At 37.0% G+C, this 24,052-nt stretch overlaps 1 protein-coding gene and 1 non-coding gene across 2 annotated transcripts in view; one reads left to right on the forward strand and one right to left on the reverse strand.

Moving 5' to 3' along the window:
• The window catches only part of DDX60L (DExD/H-box 60 like), a 118,250-nt gene extending 96,786 nt beyond the window's left edge, over positions 1-21,464 (reverse strand). The window contains exons 1-5 of the mRNA XM_074040736.1: positions 21,315-21,464; positions 13,695-13,813; positions 13,450-13,519; positions 12,745-12,934; positions 2,727-3,068 (exon numbers count right to left, since the gene is read on the reverse strand). Of these exons, the coding sequence (XP_073896837.1) occupies positions 2,727-3,068; positions 12,745-12,934; positions 13,450-13,519; positions 13,695-13,698 (606 nt within the window). The 5' untranslated portion in view covers positions 13,699-13,813; positions 21,315-21,464. The remainder of the gene's footprint in view (positions 1-2,726; positions 3,069-12,744; positions 12,935-13,449; positions 13,520-13,694; positions 13,814-21,314) is intronic.
• LOC123573795 (small nucleolar RNA SNORA51) lies at positions 12,410-12,539 on the forward strand. The gene has a single exon (XR_006698527.1). It is a non-coding gene; the product is annotated as a small nucleolar RNA SNORA51 (small nucleolar RNA).
• Positions 21,465-24,052: the final 2,588 nt, after the last annotated feature.

A 24,052-nucleotide genomic window follows, 5' to 3' on the forward strand; every position in this document is an offset into this window, starting at 1 on the left:
ATAATGAATTGTTTTGGTATCATGGAGCTTTCAAAAATATAGAAAATTAAAGAAGGTAGTATGAACCCCCAATCCTGAACAATTATCAACATATAATACATCTATAATATTTATTGAGACTAATTTAAACAGTCCAAAGGGGGTGAGAAAAATAACTTTCAGAGAAATACTTACAGATAATGAATCAGGAAATAATTTCACAGAAAATAAAATCATCAATTTACAAAGAAAAGAAGGCCAGGCACCGTGACTCATGCCTGTAATCCCAGCACTCTGGGAGGCTGAGGCAGGAATATCACTTGAACCCAGAAGTTTGAAACCAGCCTGGGCAACATAGCGAGACCCCATTTCTGTTAAAAATAAATAAATACATAAATAAGGTTATTCTTAAAGAGAGACCAATCAAAACCCTAGTATTGCATTTTTAAGTCAGAGTCTGGTATTTCTCAGGCAAAATAGAGACTTACTGGTAATAGTACCTCTTCTCAATATGAAAATAAAGTCTAGAGGCTGGGCATGGTGGTTCACGCCTGTAATCTCAGCACTTTAGGAGGCCAAGGCAGGTGGATCACCTGAGGTCACGAGTTCAAGACCAGCCTGGGCAACATGGTGAAACCCCATCTCTACTGAGAATTCAAAAATTAGCCTGGCATGATGGCAGGCACCTGTAATTCCAGCAACTTGGGAGGCCAAGGCAGGCAGGAGAATTGCTTGAACCCAGGAGGCGGAGGTTGCAGTGAGCCAAGATCACGCCACTGCACTCCAGCCTAGGCAATAGAACAAGACTCAATCAAAAAAAAAAAAAAAAGAAAAGAAAAGAAAATGAAGTTTAAAGTTAAAAAAAAAAATCCTGGGAAATATTTTAATGACAGAATAAAAGTAAAGCAAATAATAAGCATGACAAACATCTGTATGTCTTAATTACATGAAGGATGTTTCTCAAAACATGATAAATTTTAGTTGGTTTTATTGCCATATTGTACATTTAGAAAGCAATTTCCCAACCAAAACAAAAAACAAAGGTGGAGCTCCAATTTCAAAGGGCAGAGATCTGCTACAAAAAGTAAAAATATGAATTATATTGAAAGATTTTTTTGATAAACTATCAAATGGCCTGCATCATCAGAATTCATTTCAAAATATGAAAACTGAAATAAAACTAGATTCACTCATAAGATTATTAATATATTTTTTGACTCCCAAGTTTCATAACAGAAATACTGCATAAACCTAATGTCAACTATACCAAAATAATGAGTCTATCATAATTCTCTGAAAATTCTACAGACTTCATGAGTTTATGTTAAGGAAAGAAATTATCTCATTACTTGCTTCTTTGACAGTCTTCTTCATTTCTTTCTCATTAAGAGTCCTTCCTCCATGTTAGCCATCATTTCACTGCCTATATGCAACACATGAACCTCTAAACACATGGATTTCCAGTTAAATGCATTTCTTACTTTCCATGATCTGGGCAGCAGGACACCCTATGGCTGAATATAGAAACTAGAGACATACTCCTTTGTTGAAATCCACTGTCAACCTTTTATTCATAAAGGAAAACCACTTCTTTACTTACAGCACTAACAAAAAAAAAAGTATGGGTTTTCCACACCAATAATTCTCTAATTCTCTCCAGACACCAACTGGGTGCCATATAATTTAATTCCATTCTGACACTAACTACCCTAAGTTAACGCAGGCTCCACAGGGTAGGGATTCAGTCCAACAAGACTGCCCCCCACTTCAGACATGAATCACAAATGCCAGGCTTCACATGCTGATGATGGACCAGCTACAAATCTGGGGTTCCCTCTTCACGTTTGATAATTTGCTAGCATAGTTCACGGAACTCAGGAAAAGTGGTTTGCTTGCTATTACCAGTTTATGATGAAAGATTCAATTGTGGAACAGCCGGATGGAATGGATGCACAGGGCAAAGTATGAGGAGAGGGGCAGGTGGCCCCAGTAACGCCCTGGGTGCACCACCCTCCCCGACGTCCCAACCTGGGAGTTGAACAAACCTCACTGTTCAAGAGTTTTTATAGAGCTTAATATACAGCTGCTCTCATTCCCCTTCCCAGAGGTTGGTGGTTGGGACTGAAGCTTCCAGCCTCTGATGGCTTGGTCCTTTTGGTGGTCAGCCCAACCCTGAGGCTATTCAGGGGCCCCACCCTAGGTTACCTCATTAGGAAAGAATTCAGATGTGATCAAAAGCAGCTCCTTACAAATAATAAAAGACACTATTATTACTCAAGAAATACCAAAGGTTTTAGGAGCTCTGTGACAGTAACTGGGGACAAAGTGCAAATATATTTTGTATTATATTTGCATATAATAAGTATGTAAATAATATATTTCTTACGTTTGCATATAAATTTATTATACCACAATTAGGTATTTAACATGAGCAAATTACTTCAATACTCCAAACATTATTTTACAGATGAGGTGATAATATCATAATTAGATACAAATAGATAGATATAATAATGCCACAAACCTTATAGGAGTACCCTGAGAATTAAAAGAAATTTAGGAAAAGGAATTGGCATAAGTGCTTAATAAATGTCCGTCATTATCATTGTTACCATTATTAAATTTATTACCTCTTTGGAGACTGCCTATAGTAAGTTCCATTAAAAATACAGAAATATTGAGTTAGCGATTTTGAGAATTAAAACAAGAAATCAGGACAAAAAATGAGAGCTATTAATGTCAATTACCTCCTTCGAAAAAGTTTGGGTTCTGTCTGTGCTTTCCATAGTATGTGCATAAAGTCTGAGAGTATCAGATTCATGCCCTGAAGAAAGCACAACGTTGACTTTCATTCCCCAGGAATGTATGATTAAGAAGTTAAAAAGGTGCGTTTGTAAATCACTCAGGCCTTCCTCTGAAACTATCAGAAAATACGGGTAATGCTGTTCCAAGTATAACTTCCAATCTTGTGATAAGCATCCAGAAAACTCCGTTTGCACATCAACGTTAGTATTGTGTTGAAGGTGGAGAATTAAAGCAGTTCTCAATGGAAGAAGTTCAGGAAAATCAAAATATGCATATTCAGCATCCTGTGGTGACAAAAAGAAAAAAGTACATCATTTTGAAATCTTCCTTTAGTGATTTGTTAATTTTGTTGCTTACAGCACAAAGCCATATAGGACTGAACCCATGTGATCTAATTGTTTTGCTCAAGGGCCTTAAAGTTGACTCATTTCACAAGTGTATGCCACAGGTCAAGATGTGGATTGTACAGATTCATCTCCTTTACTTGAGCAGGCATACACTACTACTTCACTTCTAATTCTTTTACTCTCTATGTTCAAATAGGGATCAAAGTAGCAAGAGGATAGATGTATTCCATCTGGATTGAGAAGCTGATGTGAATCACCATTAGTAGATAAAAATGTAACGTTCCAGGTGATGTGTCTCCTCCCTAATTAATGTAAGTCTTTTATTAGCAAATCAAAATTTCTATTTCTCAAATTTACAAGAAAAAAATAACTCCGCTAAAAAGTGGGCAAAGGACATAAACAGACACTTTTCAAAAGAAGACATACGGTCAGGCACAGTGGCTCATGCCTATAATACCAGCACTTTAGGAGGCTGAGGTGGGTGGATCCTCTGAGGTCAGGAGGACGAGACCAGTCTGGCCAACCTGTTTCTACTAAAAACACAAAAATTAGGCTGGGTGCGGTGGCAGGTGCCTGTAATCCCAGCTACTTGGGAGGCTGAGGCAGGAGAATCACTTGAACCCAGGAGGCGGAGGTTGCAGTGAGGCCAAGATCATGCCACTGTACTCCAGCCTGGGCGACAGAGAGACTATGTCTCAAAACAAAACAAAAACAAAAGAAGACATACATGGAGCCAATAAGCATATAAAAAAAGCTCAGCATCACTGATCATTAGAGAAATGCAAATCAAAACCCCAATGAGATACCATCTCATGCCAGTCAAATTAAAAATTTTTTTTAAATGAGGGTTAAAATAACTCAACATAAAAAAATAACAGATGCTGATAAGGTTGCGGAGAAAAAGGAATGCTTAACACTGTTGGCGAGAGTGTGAAGTAGTTCAACCATTGTGGAAAACTGTGGCAATTCCTGAAAGATCTACCATTCGACCCAGCAATCCCATTACTGGGTATATACCCAAAGAAATATAAATCATTCCATCATAAAGACACATGCACATGTATGTTTACTGCAGCACTATTCACAATAGCAAAGACATGAAATCAAACTAAGTCATCAATGATAGGCTGGACAAAGAAAATGTGTTACATATACATCATGGAATATTATGCATCCATAAACAAGAATGAGATCATGTCCCAAATGCAGAAACAGAAATCCAAATACTGTATGTTCTCACTTATAAGTGGGAGCTAAATCATAAGAACACAAGGACACATAGAGGAAAACAACAGACACGGGGGCCTGCGCAAGGGTGAGGAGTGGAGGATGGGAGGAGGGAGAGTATCAGGAAAAATAATTAATGGGTACTAGGCTTAATACCTGGGTGAAGAAATAATCTGTACAACAAACCCCCATAAGACAAGCTTACTTATATAACAAACCTGTACATGTACCCCTAAACTTAAAAAGTAAAAAAAAAAGAAAAAAATCTGTTTTTAAATGATATTGACAATCTAGCCTACTAGACTGTCATAATTTAAAAAGAACCCTGACTTTTCTATAGGTATCAATCAAAACACTGCTTTTACTTTTAATGGTGCCAAAACTAACCCCCACCCAAAAAAATCCTATGTATAAAGATTGAACAAATATAGACTAGAATTCTTAGCAGTAAAACAACAATTGCTTCTAGGAGTAGGATGAGGGAATGGGCTCATAATATACTTTTGTATTTGGGTTGAGATTTGTTAAAATTGGAAGCCATTTAATCTGTAATTTTTAAAAACCATAGTATAATACACTGTTGAGGATATTTATATAGATCAATCCAAATAAGGGCAGTGCCCCTATTGAATTTGCCATTCTACTGGAATGTAAATACAATTTCTTCTCAGTTTTGGTCCTAAAGGGCTTCCTAGAATTTAAGCATACAAATTCAGAGAGCAAAGAAAGGTTGTTGAGGGAAGTCTACCTCCTATCTCATGTTCCTAGATGTCCTTAAAATAAGTATCTACTGTTGTGAATACAAATTAATTTTAGCTATCAACTACTATAACTTAATGACATTTCTAGAAGATTATATTTAAGAACTGTAGAATATATATTATTTCCAAGAACACACAGAACATTCACCAAAACAGGCCATATATTGGACCTCAAAACAAGTCCCAATAGATGTTCAAATAACTGAAATTATACAGAAATATTTTCTCCAACCACAATGGAATTAGAAATCAATGATAACACATCTAGAAAAAAACAAGAATTTATACATTAAAACAATAGTTTTTTAATTTTTAAAATTATCCTTAAGTGATTTTATAATTGTACTTTATTTTTGGTAGAAACAGGATCTCACTTTATTATTTAGGCTGGTCTTGTACTCTTGGCTTCAAATGATCCTCCCTGCTCAGCCTCTCAAAGTGTTGCTATTACACATGTGAGCCACGTCACCCGGACTAATTGCATATATCTATGGAGTACAGGGTGATATTCTGATATATATGTATACAATATGTAATGATCAGAGTAATTAGCATATTGATCACATCAGACACAATTATTTGTGTATGTGCGTGTGTTGGAAACATGCCAAATCTGCTCTTCTATTTGAAAAAATGCAATAAATTACTGTTAATTATATCCACCCTATGGTGCAATAATGTCCCCCAAGATCATCATGTTACCACAAATGACAGAATTTTGTTTTTTATAGCCAAATAGTATTATATAGTGTATATGCACACCACATTTTCTTTATCCATTCATCTGTTGATGAACACTTAGTTTGTTTCCATATGTTGGCTATGTGAATAGTGTTGCAATAAACACAGGAGGGCAGATATCTCCTTAACATACTGATTTCCTATCCTTTGAATATATACCTAGTAGTGCAGTTGTTGGTTCATATAGTAATTCCTTTTTGTGTTTTTTGAGGAACCTCCATACTGTTTTCCATAATTACTGAATTAATTCACATTCATGTCAGCAACATATGAGTTCCCCTTTCTCTACATCCTTACTAGCATTACAATATCTATTCTAATGGGGTGAGATGCTATCTTATTATGGTTTGGATTTGCATTTCTCTGATGATTAATAATGTTGACTATGCTTTCATACACATGTTGGCTATTTGTATGTCTTCTATGGAGCGATGTCTATTCAGTTCACTTGCCCACATTTTAATTGGATTATCTTTTTTAATTATTTTGCTATTGAGATGTGTGAGTTCCCTGCATATCCTGGATATTAATTCCTTGTAGGATAAATAGTGACAAATATTTTTCCCATTCTGAAGGTGTCTCTTTACTCTGTTGATTACTTCCTTTCCTGCACAGCAACGTTTTAGTTTGATATAATCCCATTTGTCTACTTTTGCTTTTGTTACCTATGCTTCTGAGGTCGTCGCCATAAGATCTTCACACTAACCAATGTCCTGAAGCATTTCCCCTATGTTTTTTTCTAATAGTTTCATAGTTTTGGGTCCTACATTTAAGTCCTTAATCCATTTTGAATTGATTTTTTAATACAGTGAAGGTGATGGCTCAGTTTCATTTTTCTGCATATGAATATCCAATTTCCTGAGCACCATTTACTGAAGACACTGTCCTTTCCCCAGTGAACGTTCTTGATACATTTTTGTGAAAAATCATTTGGCTATAAATACATGAATTTATTTTGGGGTTCTCTATTCTGTTCCATTGCTCCAACTGTCTATTCTTATGCCAGTACCATGCTGTTTGGGTTACTAGAGCTTTGTGGAATACCTTGAAATCTAGTAGTGAAATACCCCCAACTTTTAAAACAAATAATTTCTAAATAATCCACTGGTCAAACAAAAAAGAATCACAAGAGATGTTAGAAATTATTTCTAATTAAATAGTAAAGAAAAAAACCATTAGATGCAAATTTGTGATATGTAGCTAAAACAGAGCTTACAAGAAAAATTTTATTTATTGTTCATAAATAGAAAATAAAAAACATCTTAAAATTTCAATTTATGAAGCTAGTGGAAAAAAGAGTAAGAAAAATCCAAGAGAAACAAATAAAGACAAGGGTAGAAATCAGTGAAATAAAAAAAAGACAATACAGAAAATTAATAAAGCGAAAAAAGCTAGGTCTTTGAAAACATCAACAAAATTGATAAATCACTAACTAGATCAAGAAAAGAGAAGACACAACTTAGCAATATAAAGGATAAATGAGGGCAGAAGAAAATGGAAATTATCACAATAGAGAATCTGTGAGGCTTTGTCACATACAGTAGATGATACTATGGCTTTCATACATTTTTTAAAAAGTTAACTCCTTCTTTTCCCTTAGCAGTATATCAGGTTATAGAATCAGAGATACAACAATGACAAATTACATTTTAATTTGTAAAATTATGTGATGATACTTATCATTCAGAAATAGAGGAATAAAAATCTGTCCCCATTTCACCAGATGTGAATTTCAAGTAGAGCAGTTGCTATTAAGAGTTGGTGTCATGTTTCTGACCAGTCTCCTCCTGTTATTGCATCATTGGTTGTCACTAGCAACTGGCCAAAAAATAGTCTTATTTTGCTGCATTAGTCAGGATTTCTGCAGTTTATGTTTAAAAACCGGTTTAGAGTATCCAGGTGTTGGGTATAAAGTCCATGTATCTCCTTTTGGTAAGTTATAGTTATGATCTGTGTGCTTTGTAGCCTGCTACACAGAAAACAGCAGTCAAAGATTTAAGGGACACGGACAGCTGCCAATTCACAAAATGGGAGTGTAACGTGAAAGCTTTTTAGAGGGTTTTTGTTTTTGTTCTAACAAAACATGTTAGAACACGTTTTGTTAGAATACGTGTTGCTTTTATACTGTTCTTCTTTTCCTTAAGACAGGAATCAAGCTTATATATAAACTGTCGGTCACTTTAGTTTCCTTCTGTGTCATTCAGTGTAAAACTGCATAATGTGAAAATAAATGAAAAAATAAATATTTAGTGGCCAGGAACAGTGGCTCATGCCTGTAATCGCAGCACTCTGGGAGGCCAAGGTAAGTGAATTGCTTGACCTTGGGAGTTGGAGACTAGCCCGTACAATATAGCAAGACCCTATCTTTATAAAAAATACAAAAATTAGCCAACCATACTGCCACACAGCTGTAGTCCCAGCTACTCAGGAGGCTGAGATGGGAGGATCACTTGAGCCCAGGACACAGAGGTTGCAGTGTGCCAAAATCACGCTACTGCTGTGTTGCAGCCTGGGAGCTAGAGTGAGAACCTGTCTTGAATTTAGAAAAAAAGAAAATTTAGTTTCTGTTCCAAAAAAAAAAAAAAAGAAAGAGGTTGCTAACTAACACTAACATCACTACAAATCTTTAGGCAATAAGAGGAAAATAAGAGAATATTACAGACAACTTTATGCCAAAATATTAGACAACTTAGATAAGATGGGCAAATCCCTTGACATATACAATTAACAAAACTGACACAACATAAAACAGAAAGTCTAAATAGCCCTATATTTATTAAAGAAATTGACTTTTTTATCAAAAATTTTCTTCCAAGGAAAACTCCAGACCCAAACGGTTTCACAGGAAAATTTGATCAAATTTTATCAAATTCATCTGAGGCAACAATACCAATCTCACAAAGACTTTTTCAGAAAATAGAAGAGGAAAATGGGCTTTTCAACACATTCACCAGGTCGGCATGATCCTGATACTAAAACCAGAAAAAGACATTATAAAAAATAAAATTGGCCTGGCAAGGTGGCTCATGCCTGTAATCTCAGTACTTTGGGAGGCTGAGGCAGGCGGATCACCTGAGGTCCAGAGTTGAAGACCACCCTGACCAACATGGGAAAACCCCATCTCTGCTAAAAATACAAAAATCAGCCAGGCATGGTGGCGCATGCCTGTAATCCCAACTACACGGAGGCTGAGATAAAAGAATTGCTTGAACCTGGGAGGCGGAGATTGCAGTGAGCCGACACCATTCCTTTGTACTCTAGCCTGGGCAACAGAGTGAGACTCCATCTCAAATAAATAAATAAATAAACAAATAAATAAATAAATAAATAAAATTACAGATTAATATTTTTCATGACTATATACCAAAAACACTTAAAAGATTAGGAAATCAAACCCAGCAATATATTCAAGAAATGATATCTATCATGACCAACTGAGGTTTTCCCAGGAATAAAAGATTGAATTGAATTAGTATTTAAAAATCACTTAATGTAATCTACCAAATTAATAAAAGAGGAAAGATGTATCAGAGTTTCAATGAATGTAGAAAAAGCATTTTTTAAAATGTAACACCTATTAATTATAGAAACTCTCGGAAAACCTAAAATAAGAATAAATTTCCTCAATTTGATAACGGATATACATAAAATAACTACAGCTAATATGATACCTAGTAGGGAAATAATGGACACTTTCCCTTTAAGATCAAGAACCAGGTAAAGATTCCCACTCACTCTACTTCAGCATTTCTAGAGGTGCCGATCACTATAATAAGGCAAGAAAAAGCAATTAAAAAATAAAATCAGAAAATAAGAAATAAGCATGTATTTATTCACTGGAGACATTGAAAAATCTAAGAAATATACAAATAATCAACTGAAATTAATAAGTTGTTTTAATAAGATTGCAGGATACCAGTTAACAAAATCAATTCTACTTCTATATACAAACAGCAAAAAATAAAAAATTATTTTTAAAAATTCAATTTACAGTAAGATCAAAACATGAAATATCTTGAAATAGATTTAGCAAAAGACATGCAAGACCTCCACACTGAAGACTACAAAACTGATAAAAGAAATTAGAGATCTTAAAAAAAACAGAGATATACATTGTGTTCACTAACTGAAAGACTATATTGATCTACAAATTTAATCAATATCAATTAAAATCCCATTTTTTTAAAAATAGAAATTGGCAAGCTGATTCTAAAATTTGTGTGGAAATGCAGAGAACCTAGAATAGCCAAAGTTAAACAAAGAAGAACAAAGTGGGTTTCAAGATTTACTATAAAATTATACAAATCAGTACATTGTGGTACTGGTAATTTGTTAAATCCTTTGATAGAACATAGTAGAAAGCCCAGAAATGGACCTACACATGCATAATCATTTGATTTTTGATGAAGAAACCAAAGCAATCTACTGGTAGAAGAAAAATGTTCTCAACAATGGATGCTGGAACAAATGAACCTCAATTCCCAATTCACATCACAAACACACAAAAATTAATTCAAGAAATATCATAGACCAAAATGCAAAAGCTGAAACTACATACTTCTAGAATTATTAATAAATATAGGAAAATATCTTTGTGACTAAGAGCTAGGCAATGATTCTTATCAGGATATAGGCACAATAACCATTAAAGAATAATAAATTAGATTTCATCAAAATTAAAATATCTGGTCATCCAAAGATAGCACCAAGAAAATGAAGTGGCATAAGAAAATGAAGTGGCAGCTGGGCATGGTGGCTCATGCCTGTAATCCCAGCACTTTGGGAGGCCGAGGCGGGTGGATCACGAGGTCCGGAGATGGAGACCATTCTGCTAACACAATGAAACCCCATCTCTACTAAAAATACAAAAAATCAGCTGGGCGTGGCGGTGCACACCTGTAGTCCCAGCTACTTGGGAGGCTGAGGCAGGAGAATGCCATGAACTCAGGAGGCGGAGGTTGCAGTGAGCTGAGATCGCGCCACTGCACTCCAGCCTAGGTGATGGAGCAAGACTCCACCTCAAAAAAAAAAAAAAAAAAAAAAAAAAAAGAAAAAAAAGAAGGAAAATGAACTGGCAAGCCACAGACTGGAAAATATATTTGCAATAATATATATGACAAGAAGTTGTATACAGAATATATCAAGAACTATTACAACTCAATATGAAAAAGATAAAGAATCCAATTTAAAATGGTCAAAAAATATGAGCAGGTGCTTCACAAGTCATAGTATACAAACGAACAATAAGCACTTGAAAAAGTAGGCAACATCATTAGTCATTTGATAAATACCAATTAACATAACACCACACATCCAACAGAATGGTTGGACTGACCAAATACAAATGTTTGCAACTACATAGGGCACCAGAACTCTTATTCATTGCTGGAGTTAGTGTGAAGGGGCACAACTACCTTAGGAAAAGCTCTGGCAGTTTTATAAAATATGTATTTCAATCACAGATATATGTACAAGGAAAATGAAAACTTACATCCACACAGACTTGTGTGCGAATGCACATAGGATCTTTATTCATCTAGGCAAGATATTGAAACAGGAAAATGGGGAAACAAAACGTGGCACATTTCTACAATAAAACCTTACTCAAAAGCGATAGAAGGAGCAAAATACCACTGCCCACAACAAAATGGGTGCCTCTCAAAATTATTATGTTGAATGAAAGGTTTATACAAAGAGTTCACACTGTAAAATTCTATTTATTAAAAGTTCTAGAACTTTGGGAGGCCAAGGCAGGTGGATCATCTGAGGTCAGGTGTTCAAGACCAGCCTGACCAATATGATGAAACCCTGTCCCTACTAAAAATACAAAAATTAGCTGAGCATGGTGGCATGCGCCTATAATTCCAGCTACTTGGGAGGCTGAGAGAGTAGAAATGCTTGAACCCAGGAGAAAGAGGTTGCAGTGAGCCAAGATCATGGCATTGCACTCCAGCCAGTGCAACAAGAGCGAAACTCCATCTCAAAAACAAAAACAAAAAAAGTTCTACAACAGGCAAAACTAAAGAGGCAATAGAAAGGATTTAAACAGTGGTTGCTTCTAGGGGATGGAGTGAGAATGGACTGGGCAGGGGCATGAGAAGACGTACTGTGGAACAAGAGTTTGGGTTACACATGCATGCATTTGTCAAAACTCAATGGACTGGTAAATACTATGCACTTGGCAAAGCTCATTAAATGGCATTAGGTTGGAGCAAAACTTTTTGTAACACATTTAAGAACTGTGTATTTTATTTCATGTAAATTTTACCATCAAAAAAATGTGCGAATAAGTACCGAACTCTAGTTAATGGCATGTATGATGAAATGTTTCAGAGTTAAATGTAATGTCTATAACTACTTTGAACTGCACCCCCAAAATAAAAGGATTGAAAGGTGAATAAAGGCATGGATAAGCTTACAGATATATGAAGAAGTAAAATAAAATGTAATTGTAGGATTTAGATGGCGGAATATAGATATTTGCTCCACAACCTTTCAACTTAGGTATATTTGAAATTTTTATAACAAAATATCGAAACGTAAAGAATGGGCTTCCTGGTGCTTACCACAGGCTGAATTCTTACACCGACTGTATAGAAAAGGAGGTAGAGTAAACTACCCCATATATCCCTCAGCCCAGGCTCTGTGCCTGATCTATATTATGAACGTGGGAACAGAGTTGAGGAAAAAAAAATTAATAAAATAAAAAGTAAAGAATGGTTATCTCTGAGTAGTGAAATTATGGGTATTTTTTTCTTTTGTTAACCTGTCTTTTTATATTTTCTATGATGGCATGCTTCATTTTAGGTCAAAGACTATTTAGGTTAAGAGATTTCAGTTATAGTCTTCAAAGGACTAAAAAGACATCAATCATCATACATTACCTTGAAGAAAACTACGGCGAATTGTCCTCCATTACTCATAAGATCCACAAGATAGCATTCAACCAGATAGAAAAAGTGGAGATTCTGTCCCCACTTGAATGATTTTACACACAGGCACGTGACAAGCAAGGAATCTCCATCAATCACAAAAAAATTAGATTCCACGAAATCATTTAATATGCTGGAATACCTAAAATGAAAATCAAAGAGAATAAAACTCACAGATGTTTCACAGAGACTTTGTTGCTGTTGTTGTTACTATTGCATAAGCTACTATTTGTTGAGTACTTCATGCCAGTCTACGATACCTTTTCAAATATCTCATTTAAGCAACTGTCCTTTATAAGAAGGAGATAGCACAATTACTATTTTATTAAAATAAAATTAGGCTCAGAGAGGCAAAGGAATTTATCCAATGCTAAATGGCAGAGCCAGGATTCGAACTTGAGAATATGATTCTAAAGGCTGTTATTCTGGATAAGGACATATATAACCCCCAACTCCATAAATCTGATTGCTTTAGGAAACTATCTGTTCAGTGACAGCTTTGACAACTATAGGAAGAAGAGTATGTTCCCATCCTCTCCAAGTTGCCCCAAGACAAATAGGTTGAGTGATCATGTATATGTATACGGGTTAAGAGGGATGTCGATACCCAGAGTATACAATAGTATAGCTCCTTCTTTTTTACTTCACAGTACTTACCCAGCTTTTGGCATTTCATTCAAAATTAACTTTGTCATTTTCCTGAAAAATCCTTCATGATCCTTTAACCCTAAAAAAAAAAAAAGAGACTTTTTGAGCCATCAATATTTTTACACAGCTATATAATTTAGTAATTATTAAGGAAAGGAAATATAGATATCCAATTACTTTGTAACATTATTGAATCTGAATATCTTACAAGACTGTGGTTTTATAGGCTACAAATATCAAAGATTGAGAATTACCCATCGTTGCTGCTTCTTGGGCTATAGGGTAGAAGAGTAGAGCTGGAATTTATTAAATATGGCTGATATATTTTATTTTGGCACCTCTAAAATGGCTACATTTGATGTGAGTGGTGACTCTGTAATAAAAGAAAAAAAAATAGAACTGCATTTATTCCTAAAACAAAGAAACGAACCCAAAAAATACGGTTACAATTTTCACAGAGCAAGCAGTCTAGTAAACAAGCAAACATTGATCAAATAATCATACAAACAATTTCAAATCACAAATGTGACAAAAGGCACAGAGATGAGGGTGGCTTCCCTAAGGAAGTAATGCATGAACTGAGACCTGAAGGAATGAGTACTCCCTTATAGTTAATTTGCCCCCCAAAAAAGGAATAAAAAGTATTCTTGGCAAAGGGAACAGCATGTGCAAAGGCCCTGTGACAGAAGACAGTATGGAAAGTATGAGATTCAGAAAAGAAGTGAGTGCAGTTGCAGCAGAGGGTAAGGCTGTGACAGACAAGGTTAGAGAAAAAGGAAGCTAGGGAGTCTTCTAAGGGATTTTAAGGTGTTTCGTCTTCATCTTCAGAGCTAAATTCAGCCATTGATGGGTTTTAAACTGGTTGTAATTTGATTACACTTGAATTTGGAAAACATTATCTTTAGTACAGAGAGCAGACTGGAAGGGGAGATGCATAGAGAAAGCTACTGAAATGGTCCTGTAGAAAGATGATGGTGGTTTGAGGTAATGCAGTGCTATTTAGAGCTGGAGAGATGCAGATTCATCAGGGGGACATTTTGAAGATAAATGTGACATAGTTTGGCAATAGATTCCACATGGGAAGGGAGAGTTGGGAGTGTCACGAATGACTCCTCAGATCCTAGCAAGGACAAGAGAATGGATGATGGGGCTTGGACAAAGCATGCTGAAAGGTGGACAGTTTCTGGGCTAGAAATAGAACTGTCAAGTCATTTGATTTCTAAAGATAACTGAGGAAATGAGTATATTTCACAGGTAAAAGAAATCACTGACCGGTGCTTATTAGTGACTCTGGGTCACTACCAAAGTAAGTTTCTGGCCACTCCTCATCACTCCCAAAATGAACTATTGGCACTCAAATCCTTGTCTTGGGAGCTGATTCTGGGAGAACTCACTTCTTCACTTCATACTTACCATAAAGAATAGCAGCAATATACAGTTAGAACTCAACATGGCCACAGGATTGGTAAGTAGAAAAGTAATTATAGCCAAAGAAAGTACTCTCTCTGTGAAACTGAAGGGACAGAAAGCAGAATGCATTTATTCAACAACTACTGAATGAGCAAACACCTGCTGTGTGACAGGCACTGCACTTGGGGGTGGGAGTCTAGTGAAAAGGACAAAAGTAGGCTTTGCTGCACTCTAGGAGCTTATCATCTAGTAGAAAAAAAATAAATAAAATTTTAAATATTTAAAAGTTAAGTACTATTTAAAAAATAAAAGAGTTATAACGAATTGTACAGGATTGCTACAGACAGTATCTCCAAGAAAGTGACATTTCAGAGGAGCCCTGAAGGAGTGAATGGAGTAGTCATTCAAAGAGCCCCTCCCATTTAAGAGAGAGACAGGATAGGGAAGCCTAAATCAGCTTTTTTTATTAAGCACTGTGATTTTTAAATTTTATAATATGAATACAAAAGTAAGGATCGTCAGATATAAAATACTGATCGGACAGAAAATAAACACCAAAAATGAAGACAAATAAATAAACAAAATAAAAGAAAATCAAAATATTCTAAAAGACATACTGAGAAAACAGAGATAATTTAGGAGCCAAAAGAGAAATTTAAAAAATTCCAACTAGAATTTTCATACAGAATCAAAGACATTAAATCTATGAAGTAGGAGCTTGCATGCTGCTATTGAAAAGAAAAAATACAGGAACAAGAAAGCACTCTTGAAAATTCAAAGCAAGATTGCAGATATAAAATAAATTAGTTTGCTGAACAATAAAACAGAATCCCAAGTTAAAAGACAGAGTCCAGAAAGACAATGAGATAGAAATCAGAGAAACATTAAGACACATGAAAGATTGATCAAAGCTTATATAATCCATTAAAAGGTAATCCCGGAGGAAATAACTGGGATACCAGAATGAGTGGTAAAAATAATCAAAAACATAATGTGAGAAAATGTAATTTAAGAAGACTGCCTCAGGGCTGAAGAAAAATATGAATCCCTAGATTAAAAACGTTCTCCAAAAACAAAATACATTTGATGAAAAAAGAGAAAGCCACAGCTAGAGATATACTGATAAAATTTTAGTGCTCCAAAGATAAAGAGAAAATCTAAAATCGGGCAAAAAGGAAATACATTTTGGTCACAAAAGAATGAATATGAAAGAGGCATTAAAATGAATAAGAACATGAGCTCTGAAACCAGGATGCCTGGGTTGAATTCCTAACTGTACAACTAGTTGTGTGGCCTGAGGCAAATTGCTTCCATCTCTGTTTCTGTTTCGTGTCTGCGAATTTGGAATATTATTATTATCCTAGGGTTGTCAAGATAAAATGTGTTAATACATAAACTGCTTAAAGAGCACCTGGACATAGTGAAAATTGATTAAAGTCAGGTCTTTTAACATTATGGCCAACACTGAATGCTCTGACACATGACCAACATCTTTCATCCTCTTTAATGCTTTGAAAAGTCTACTGTAATCAAGTTTTAATGATATAGGATGCATTTCCTATTTGGATCTGATCACAAAACTTGACTCCATAATGAATACTGTATATACAGTTATTTTTTGTTGTTGTTTTTCCATTTTTAGACTCAATATATAGACAAATAACAATGAACTTAATTTATTCAGAGAACCAAAATGTAAATGCTTTGAACATTGTTAATATATTAAAATAGCTAACCAATTTGAGACGTACAAAGAGGGAAAAATGGTAGGAAAAGAGTAGGAATGCTATGATTATCATTTATTTAAAAAAAAAAAGGGAGCCCAGAAATAGCATCCAAAGATAATGTTATACACTAAATGTTTATGTCCCCTCAAAATTCATATTTTAAAGCCCTAAACCCCAGTGTGATGATAATTGGAGATGGGGGCTTCAGGAAGTAATAAGGATTAGAGGAGGCCATAAGAATAGGGTCCTTATCTGATAGGACTGGAGTCTTCTTAAGAAGAAACATCAGAGAGCTCATACTCTCTCCCTTCTCCCTTCCCCCTGCCGCCTCTCTCCCCACCCCCTACCCCTGTGTGCTCGCTCACTCTGTCAGAACACAGCAAGAGAGTAGTCATGTACAAGCAAGGGAGACATCCCTCACCAGAAACTGAATCAGCCAGAATCTTCATCTTCTACTTCACAGCCTCCAAAATAGTGAGAAACAAATTTCTGTTGTTTAAGCCACCACTCTATAATATTTTGTCACGGCAGCTTTAGCAAACTAAGAGAGAAGATAAATCAAAAAATAAAGATTTAGGAAACAAAAGTTTTTAAAAAGAACATGCTTTGCAATGAAAACAAAACAAAACAAAACAAACACTTATCCTCTATTGTCACATTATACAAAGTATAACCCTGATTAAGTAAATAGTATGAGAAGTTTGTCTTTACAGAAGTAACCCAGTTCAAAAAAATAAAAGAAATGAGGAATTTATATTTTCCTCATTTTGAAACATCTAATAAATTAATGGATCTAGATATTGAACATCAATGGATACTAACATCATAAAAATAGAGATAGCAAGACATTCTCTGTCTCTGAATGGAATATGGGGCCATCTATGTGAACTCTTAACAAAAATATAAAAAATTAAAAATAACTGATTATGCCTCTAATTCTAAGAACTAATAGAGAATAGCAAGGAGAGACAAAGAGTCAGAGATGAAGAGAGAGAGAGAGAAAGAGGGAACCCTATAGATTAAAAAACAAGACATTTATACACCAATTGTAATGTGAAGACTTTCTTTTGGATTCTGATGGAAGTTAAAAAAATTGAAAAAAAAAATCATATGTATCGGATCAGAGATATCAACTGTCCACTAAAATTCATGTTCCTCCTTCCATATGTAAGAATTATCACTGAGAAGTAGCTATCTGGCCAATGACTAGATTTTCCCCATTCTTTTGCATCTGGAGATAGCCATGAAATTAGTTCTTACCAATGGAATTTGAGTGGAAGTGATAGCCAGACTTTTGAGAAGTAGGTACACCTTCTCTACTCTTACTTCTCTTTACAAAGTTAGGTGCGAAGAATATGAAGACTCCAGGGAACAGTGGAACCACCATATGGAAGAAACGGGGTCCCTGAATCACTATTGGGCCCACTGGCCAGGAAAATCTGCTCTGAACTCTTAGAAGGACAATATATATAAATTTCTATTGTGTAATGCCACTGAAATTTAGAAGTTGTAATTGCTACAGAAGTTAGCATTCCCTTACTGCTACAGAAATTGGTACAAAAGTGAAATCCTGGCCGGGCACGGTGGCTCACGCCTGTCATCCCAGCACTTTGGGAGGCTGAGGTGGGCAGATCACAAGGTCAGGAGATCGAGACCGTCCTGGTTAACACGGTGAAACCCCATCTCTATTAAAAATACAAAAAATTAGCCGGGCGTGGTGGCGGGCACCTGTAGTCCCAGGAACTCAGGAGGCTGAGACAGGAGAATGGCCTGAACCCAGGAGGCGGAGCTTGCAGTGAGTCAAGATCCTGCCACTGCACTCCAGCCTGGGTGACAGAGAGAGACTCTGTCTCAAAATAAATAAATGAATAAATAAATAAATAAATAAATAAAATAAAATGAAATCCTGTCATTACATAATTGTATAGTGCTATCATTCTTTTAATCTAAAACGCCATGAACTGCAAGAGGCACCATCATTTTATGTACCACTAATTTTCTTAATACTAACAAACTATAACATACCACACAGATATAATTTTCATCTTCATCTTAGATGTAAAAAGAGAAGACGCAGATTATAAAACCATTAACATGGTATGTATTTCCACCCTAATGGACAGATAATAGGCAGTGAGAAACTAGGCTTCTTGGGCTTAAAAGTTGGAAACCTAGGTGATGCAAAGCAAAATATCTAGTAAAACTCATCCCCTCCAAAACTAGGAAGCCAACCACATGCCAACAAGCCTGATGCTCACAGAAAAGTGATTGGAAAAGGTTGATGGTCAATGTCTATAGTGTTTTAGTTGCTGTTTTTGAGGAGTTATGACCAAAGAAGAATGGGAAAGAGAAATGTCTTAAGAAAGAACTGGGTGGTATGAAAGCAGAGCTAGAAGGAAGAGAATTGGCTGGACACAGTGGCTCACACCTATAATCCCAGCCCTTTGGGAAGCCCATGTGGAAGGATTGCTTGAGGCAAGGAGTTCGAGACCAACCTGGGCAACAAAAATGAGACCACATTCCTATTTAAAAAAGGAAGGGAAGGGAAGGGTAGGGAGAGGGAAGGGAGAGAGAAAGGAAGGGAGAGAGAAAGGAAGGGAGATGGAAGGGGAGGGAGAGGGAAGGGGATGGAGGGAGGGAGGGAGGGAGGGAGGGAGGGAGGGAGGGAGGGAAGGAAGGAAGGAAGGAAGGAAGGAAGGAAGGAAGGAAGGAAGGAAGGAAGGAAGGAAGGAAGGAAGGAAGGAAGGAAGGGGAAAGGAGGAGAAGAAGGAAGGGAGCCAAGAAATTTGGGTCGCACAGGTGACAGTTTCTGTACTGCAAATAAAAAGTGACAAGACTTAAAAAAAAAAAAAAAACCTTGCTCAACAAAGACTCATAAAGAATTCTCAGTTAAACAGAAGGACTTAGTCTTGCTGCAAATGTTATGTGGAGGTGTTACCTTCCCAGGCCAGACTATCATTTCAAATGAATTTAAGACAGATTCTGCTAATTTGAGAGGGAATTAAGGATGAAAATAGAAACTCTCTGGGTGTAATTAACGCCATAGGAAACTAGAACATCAGAAGCTGGATACATTCCTTAGAGAATTGTATTTCCAAATAAACTGTGAGCTGCCTTAAAAATGGTTACATCAGTAAAATAAGCAGCAGGTTATAAAAAAGGGTTGTATCAGTAAATCAACCAGCAGGTCTCCATACTTACGAAGCAGAAAATGAGCCTGCAGCAGGGAAAACCGCAGAGATTTCCACCCATATCAACATAGCCGTGGATGATAATTAACATGGATATTTTATTAAAAGCCATAAAGCCAATCATGAGAAGAAATTTTAAAAATATATAACTCATATTGGAAGACAAAGTGGGTGGCTTGGGTGTTCCTTTCACAGGGAGTCGTTGGAGTCTGTCTAAAGTTGATAAAACAAAAAACTGATTTGTAAGCATATAAGTTATAAGCAACCAAGAAAGAAATGTATATATTTGGAGTGGTAACGCCTCAGGAGAACTAAAACTGTGAGACTGAGTATGAAGGGGAAAGTAGTAGAGAAGCGCATTTAATTTTTGTTTTATGTCTTTCTCTTCTGCTTCAAATAAAACTGATCAATAATGACCCAGCATACCATGGGGTACCATACAGCAATTATTAAATGAGACTGACAGGTACCAATAAATCATGAACCGAGAAAAGCATACCAGTATGACAGACAAAATATCTTTTAAAGATAGAGATGGACAGATGATGGATGGATGGATGGATGGATGGATGGATGGATGGATGGATGGATGGTTGGATGGTTGGATGGTTGGATGATGGATGGATGGATGGATGGATGGATGGATGGATGGATGGATGGATAGAAAGAGAGATAGGAGCTACAGACAGAAACTCGTTTCTTTGTAGAGTATCAGGAAGGATTCACACTAAAGTACCCCCAAATCTTTGGGATAGAAGGGGAAGGGCCTTGGAAGCATAATCCACTCTCATTTATTTTAGTACCCTCAACTCTCAGCACCTGAGTTCCACTAAACTTCAAACTGCAAATCTTAGGTTGAATGATATGTTACTGCTTTCAGGAGAATACTCGAAATCATGAAGGTCTGTATGTCGTTGATGTTATGGTTTGGACTTCTTACTGTGTCTTTAAAGGACTTGCTTCTGTCTGGTTCTGACCGCTTTTTCTAGCAGTCATTAGGAGCTTCATAATCCTGAAGTCCCCATCACGGACGATGTCAGCTTCTTTATGGAAAACCTTGAGGACTTTATTATAAATTTATCATTGTAACTTTGTAAACAAAAGAGAAGCGGGGAAAGAGAACGAAGTACCTTTGGGGGAAATAACAAAGCCTGACTTCCGCTATTAAGAGCTTAAATCCAAGAGGAAAGAAAGGAAGCGGCTTGCTGCCTGTCAATGTCCAGGTTCGACTGGCTGTACTCATTCTGATGACCCTTACTTTCTCCTCAGTACCCCAGATCCCCAGCCCCCACGGGTGAAGAGCACCCGTTAAAAGCCTGAGCACTCTCCTCTCTCATGGCGGTTGTCCCTCTTCCCTTACCCCTCCCCAAGCCCGTTCTACGCCTGCCCGCGAAGCTGCCGCCGGAGCCCAGTGGGCGCCCCAGCTCCCCGCCCCCGGCGCGCACGAAGCCACCGGGCCACCTCCCCGCCCGGTCCATCGGAATGTTGAAGGAAATCTAGAACCCCGCGGGACAGCTCCAGGGTCACTAGCGACACCCCACGTCACCTGCAATCCTCACCCCGACCACCGAACCTGCTAGGTCCATAGAGCGTCTGAGCTGCACGCCCCGCGGGGAGGAGGTGGAGCAGAGGTGACCGAGCACAGGGCCTGGTGGAAGGGGTTCAGCCCCTGGCGTCGGTCTGGGCGCTCTGAGCCACACAGCAGCCAGCGCCTGAGTTTTTATCGAGGGAGTTAGTTTCGGTTTCTTTTCTCTATCCTGGGGCCTTTTCGATTTCCCCAATTTTCTGAAGGTAGAATATAGGTCTGCATTGGTTTACTCTGATCATCTTAGGGAGGTAATAGCAGAAGCGATGATATGCTATCTGGGACATGCATGTAAGAGCAGAGAAACCTGGGAGTCTAAACAAGGAATTGAGGCTGAGAGTAAATGCAGCACTGTAAGCACTGTGAACGTCTATGGTGTTTTTCTTTTCCGGCAAGGTACCGGACATGCAAAAATCGAGTAAAAAAAGATTAGGGGCTTTGAGTTTCTGTCCTAAGAAGTTCATTTCATGAAAAATTTCCAATATTATAACTGTCCAGTGTGAACATTTGAAAGGCCAATCATATATCACAAAGAATTTAAATTGAGAAGAATGCTCTTTAGTTTTGTCATCAAGCTCATTAATGTTGGAAATTCGAGTTTCAACCCCAGCCCATGGTGGCCCTTAGTGCTCCAGACACTGAATTCCATAATGTTATGCATGTGCAGAATATATTGAGAGTCAAGATGGTGGTGAGGGTGCCCCAGTAACGACATTGGGTAATAAATGGAGAGAATTCGAAACCAGAAGTTCTGTCTTCAAGAAAAGGAAAGGGAGGAAGTGACTTGTTCACAATAGAAAGAGCCCAGAAGGGTAGTTTTTTCTCAGACTCTGGAATATAAAGTGGCTTCGAAAAGGAGGTGAAAACATTGCTCACTTCTGTTGGGATTTTTCTTTTTTTTTTTTTTTTTTTTTTGTTGAAAATAGTTATGATTGTCTTTCTCAATGAGAATGACATTGAGAAAGAACTCGAAATGACTCATGATTAAGTCATGAGTTCATCTCAGATGGATTCTTCTCTAGCATCTGATACTGGACCTTTGTATCATAAGAATGCATTTGCTAACAGCAGAAAATTGGGCTTTGTTGTAACAGCATTTATTGAGCTTTTTATGTGCCAGGCAATAAGCTAAGAGCTTAACATGTGTTATCACATTAAATCTCACAGAAAGCTCATGAGCAACTTTACTGTTGCTATTTTATGGAGAGGTAAATAAGGCTTAGAGAATTCAATTACTTGTCCATGACCCTACAGGTAGTTAATGGTAGCCAAGACTTCAAAATTTAATTCCAAAGATAATATCTGCAATATTCTCTGTATATATTATCTCATTCCAGTTCTTTTAAATACTACAGTGTCATTATTCCGCCCCCAAAGCACATACAATTTAATGGGGATTTCCTCTTTTGATTGTAGAAGTGGGCCCTACATGTTCTTAATGTAATTGACTGTCTGCTGTTGTTTTTCTATCTTAAAGAAATAGATATATCAGGTGGGGATTCCCTAGATATTAACTCCATACATCCCACTTCCTACCCCAAAGTATATGTACAATGCACATAAACAGACTCTACTCCAAATCAATATTCAGTTCTGTTCCACTTTAATAAGATACTACCATGACTCCAGCCTAGATTTTATTCAGAAACTTGAAAATCATAAACTCCATTTCAACTTTTTGGAGCCTTCCCCCTTGCCTCAATCTCTCAGCCTCCTTAGGAGCCTCACTCTTTCACCTCCCCAGGGTCAACTCTGTGAACAGGCACTGAACCTTCCTCTCACCAACATTCTCAATTACTCCATCCACTCACTTTCCTGTGCACCTGCCCTGCAACTTGATCACCTGAATCTAGTAAACCATTTTTTTGCCCTTACCAGGACATTGAAGGAAATTATCTAATATTTTTCACCTCAAATTTACTGTTTATGACTATAGGTCCCCAATCTTTTTTACAGTGGCCCTTAAAACCCTAGAGCATCTTGCTGTTCTCTTCAAGTCCACTAAGAATATATCTGTTTTAAAGAGACTCCTCTCAACTGTCTGACACGTCCATCTAGTCCAAGAAGCCCATGACATGCTCCATATACAATATAACCACTCACTTTTGAGTTGGTTACCTCCAGCTTCCTCAGGAATCTCACTCCATTCCTATATTGTTAACCTCTATTTACAGCTGTGGTAGATTGAACAATGGTCCCCCAAAGATGTCTATATCCTAATCCTTGGACCTATAAATATGTCATCTTATGTGGCAAAAAGAACTTTGCAGATATTCCTAAGAATCTTGAGATGAGGAAATTACCCTGGATTATCTGGGGACCTGATATAATGAGAAGGGTCCTTATAAGAGGGAAGGACTGTTATCAAAAAGGAACCAGGACAAGGGGAATGTGGGAAATTATCAGGATTTCAAGACTGCAAACGATGGTAAAAGTAAGAGATTCGCTGTTGGGAAAACATACTCTGGAGAGAAAGTCATGAGTACGGTTGGACAACCTTTTGCTAGTGCCTCAAAAAGAACTCTGTGACATACACAGGGAATCCAAAAGATTTCTGAGAATATCAGCAGAAACACTGCTAGCTTGAACTGAAAGGTACAGAGAGACAATAAAATGAAAGATGGTTATAGGACTCCCAGAATTTCGTAAGCAACGAACAGTCTGATGAAACTATTCAGCCACAAACTTGTGCTATCTTT

This window comes from Macaca fascicularis, chromosome 5, assembly GCF_037993035.2.
Source record: "Macaca fascicularis isolate 582-1 chromosome 5, T2T-MFA8v1.1".
NCBI classification, from domain to species: domain Eukaryota; kingdom Metazoa; phylum Chordata; class Mammalia; order Primates; family Cercopithecidae; genus Macaca; species Macaca fascicularis.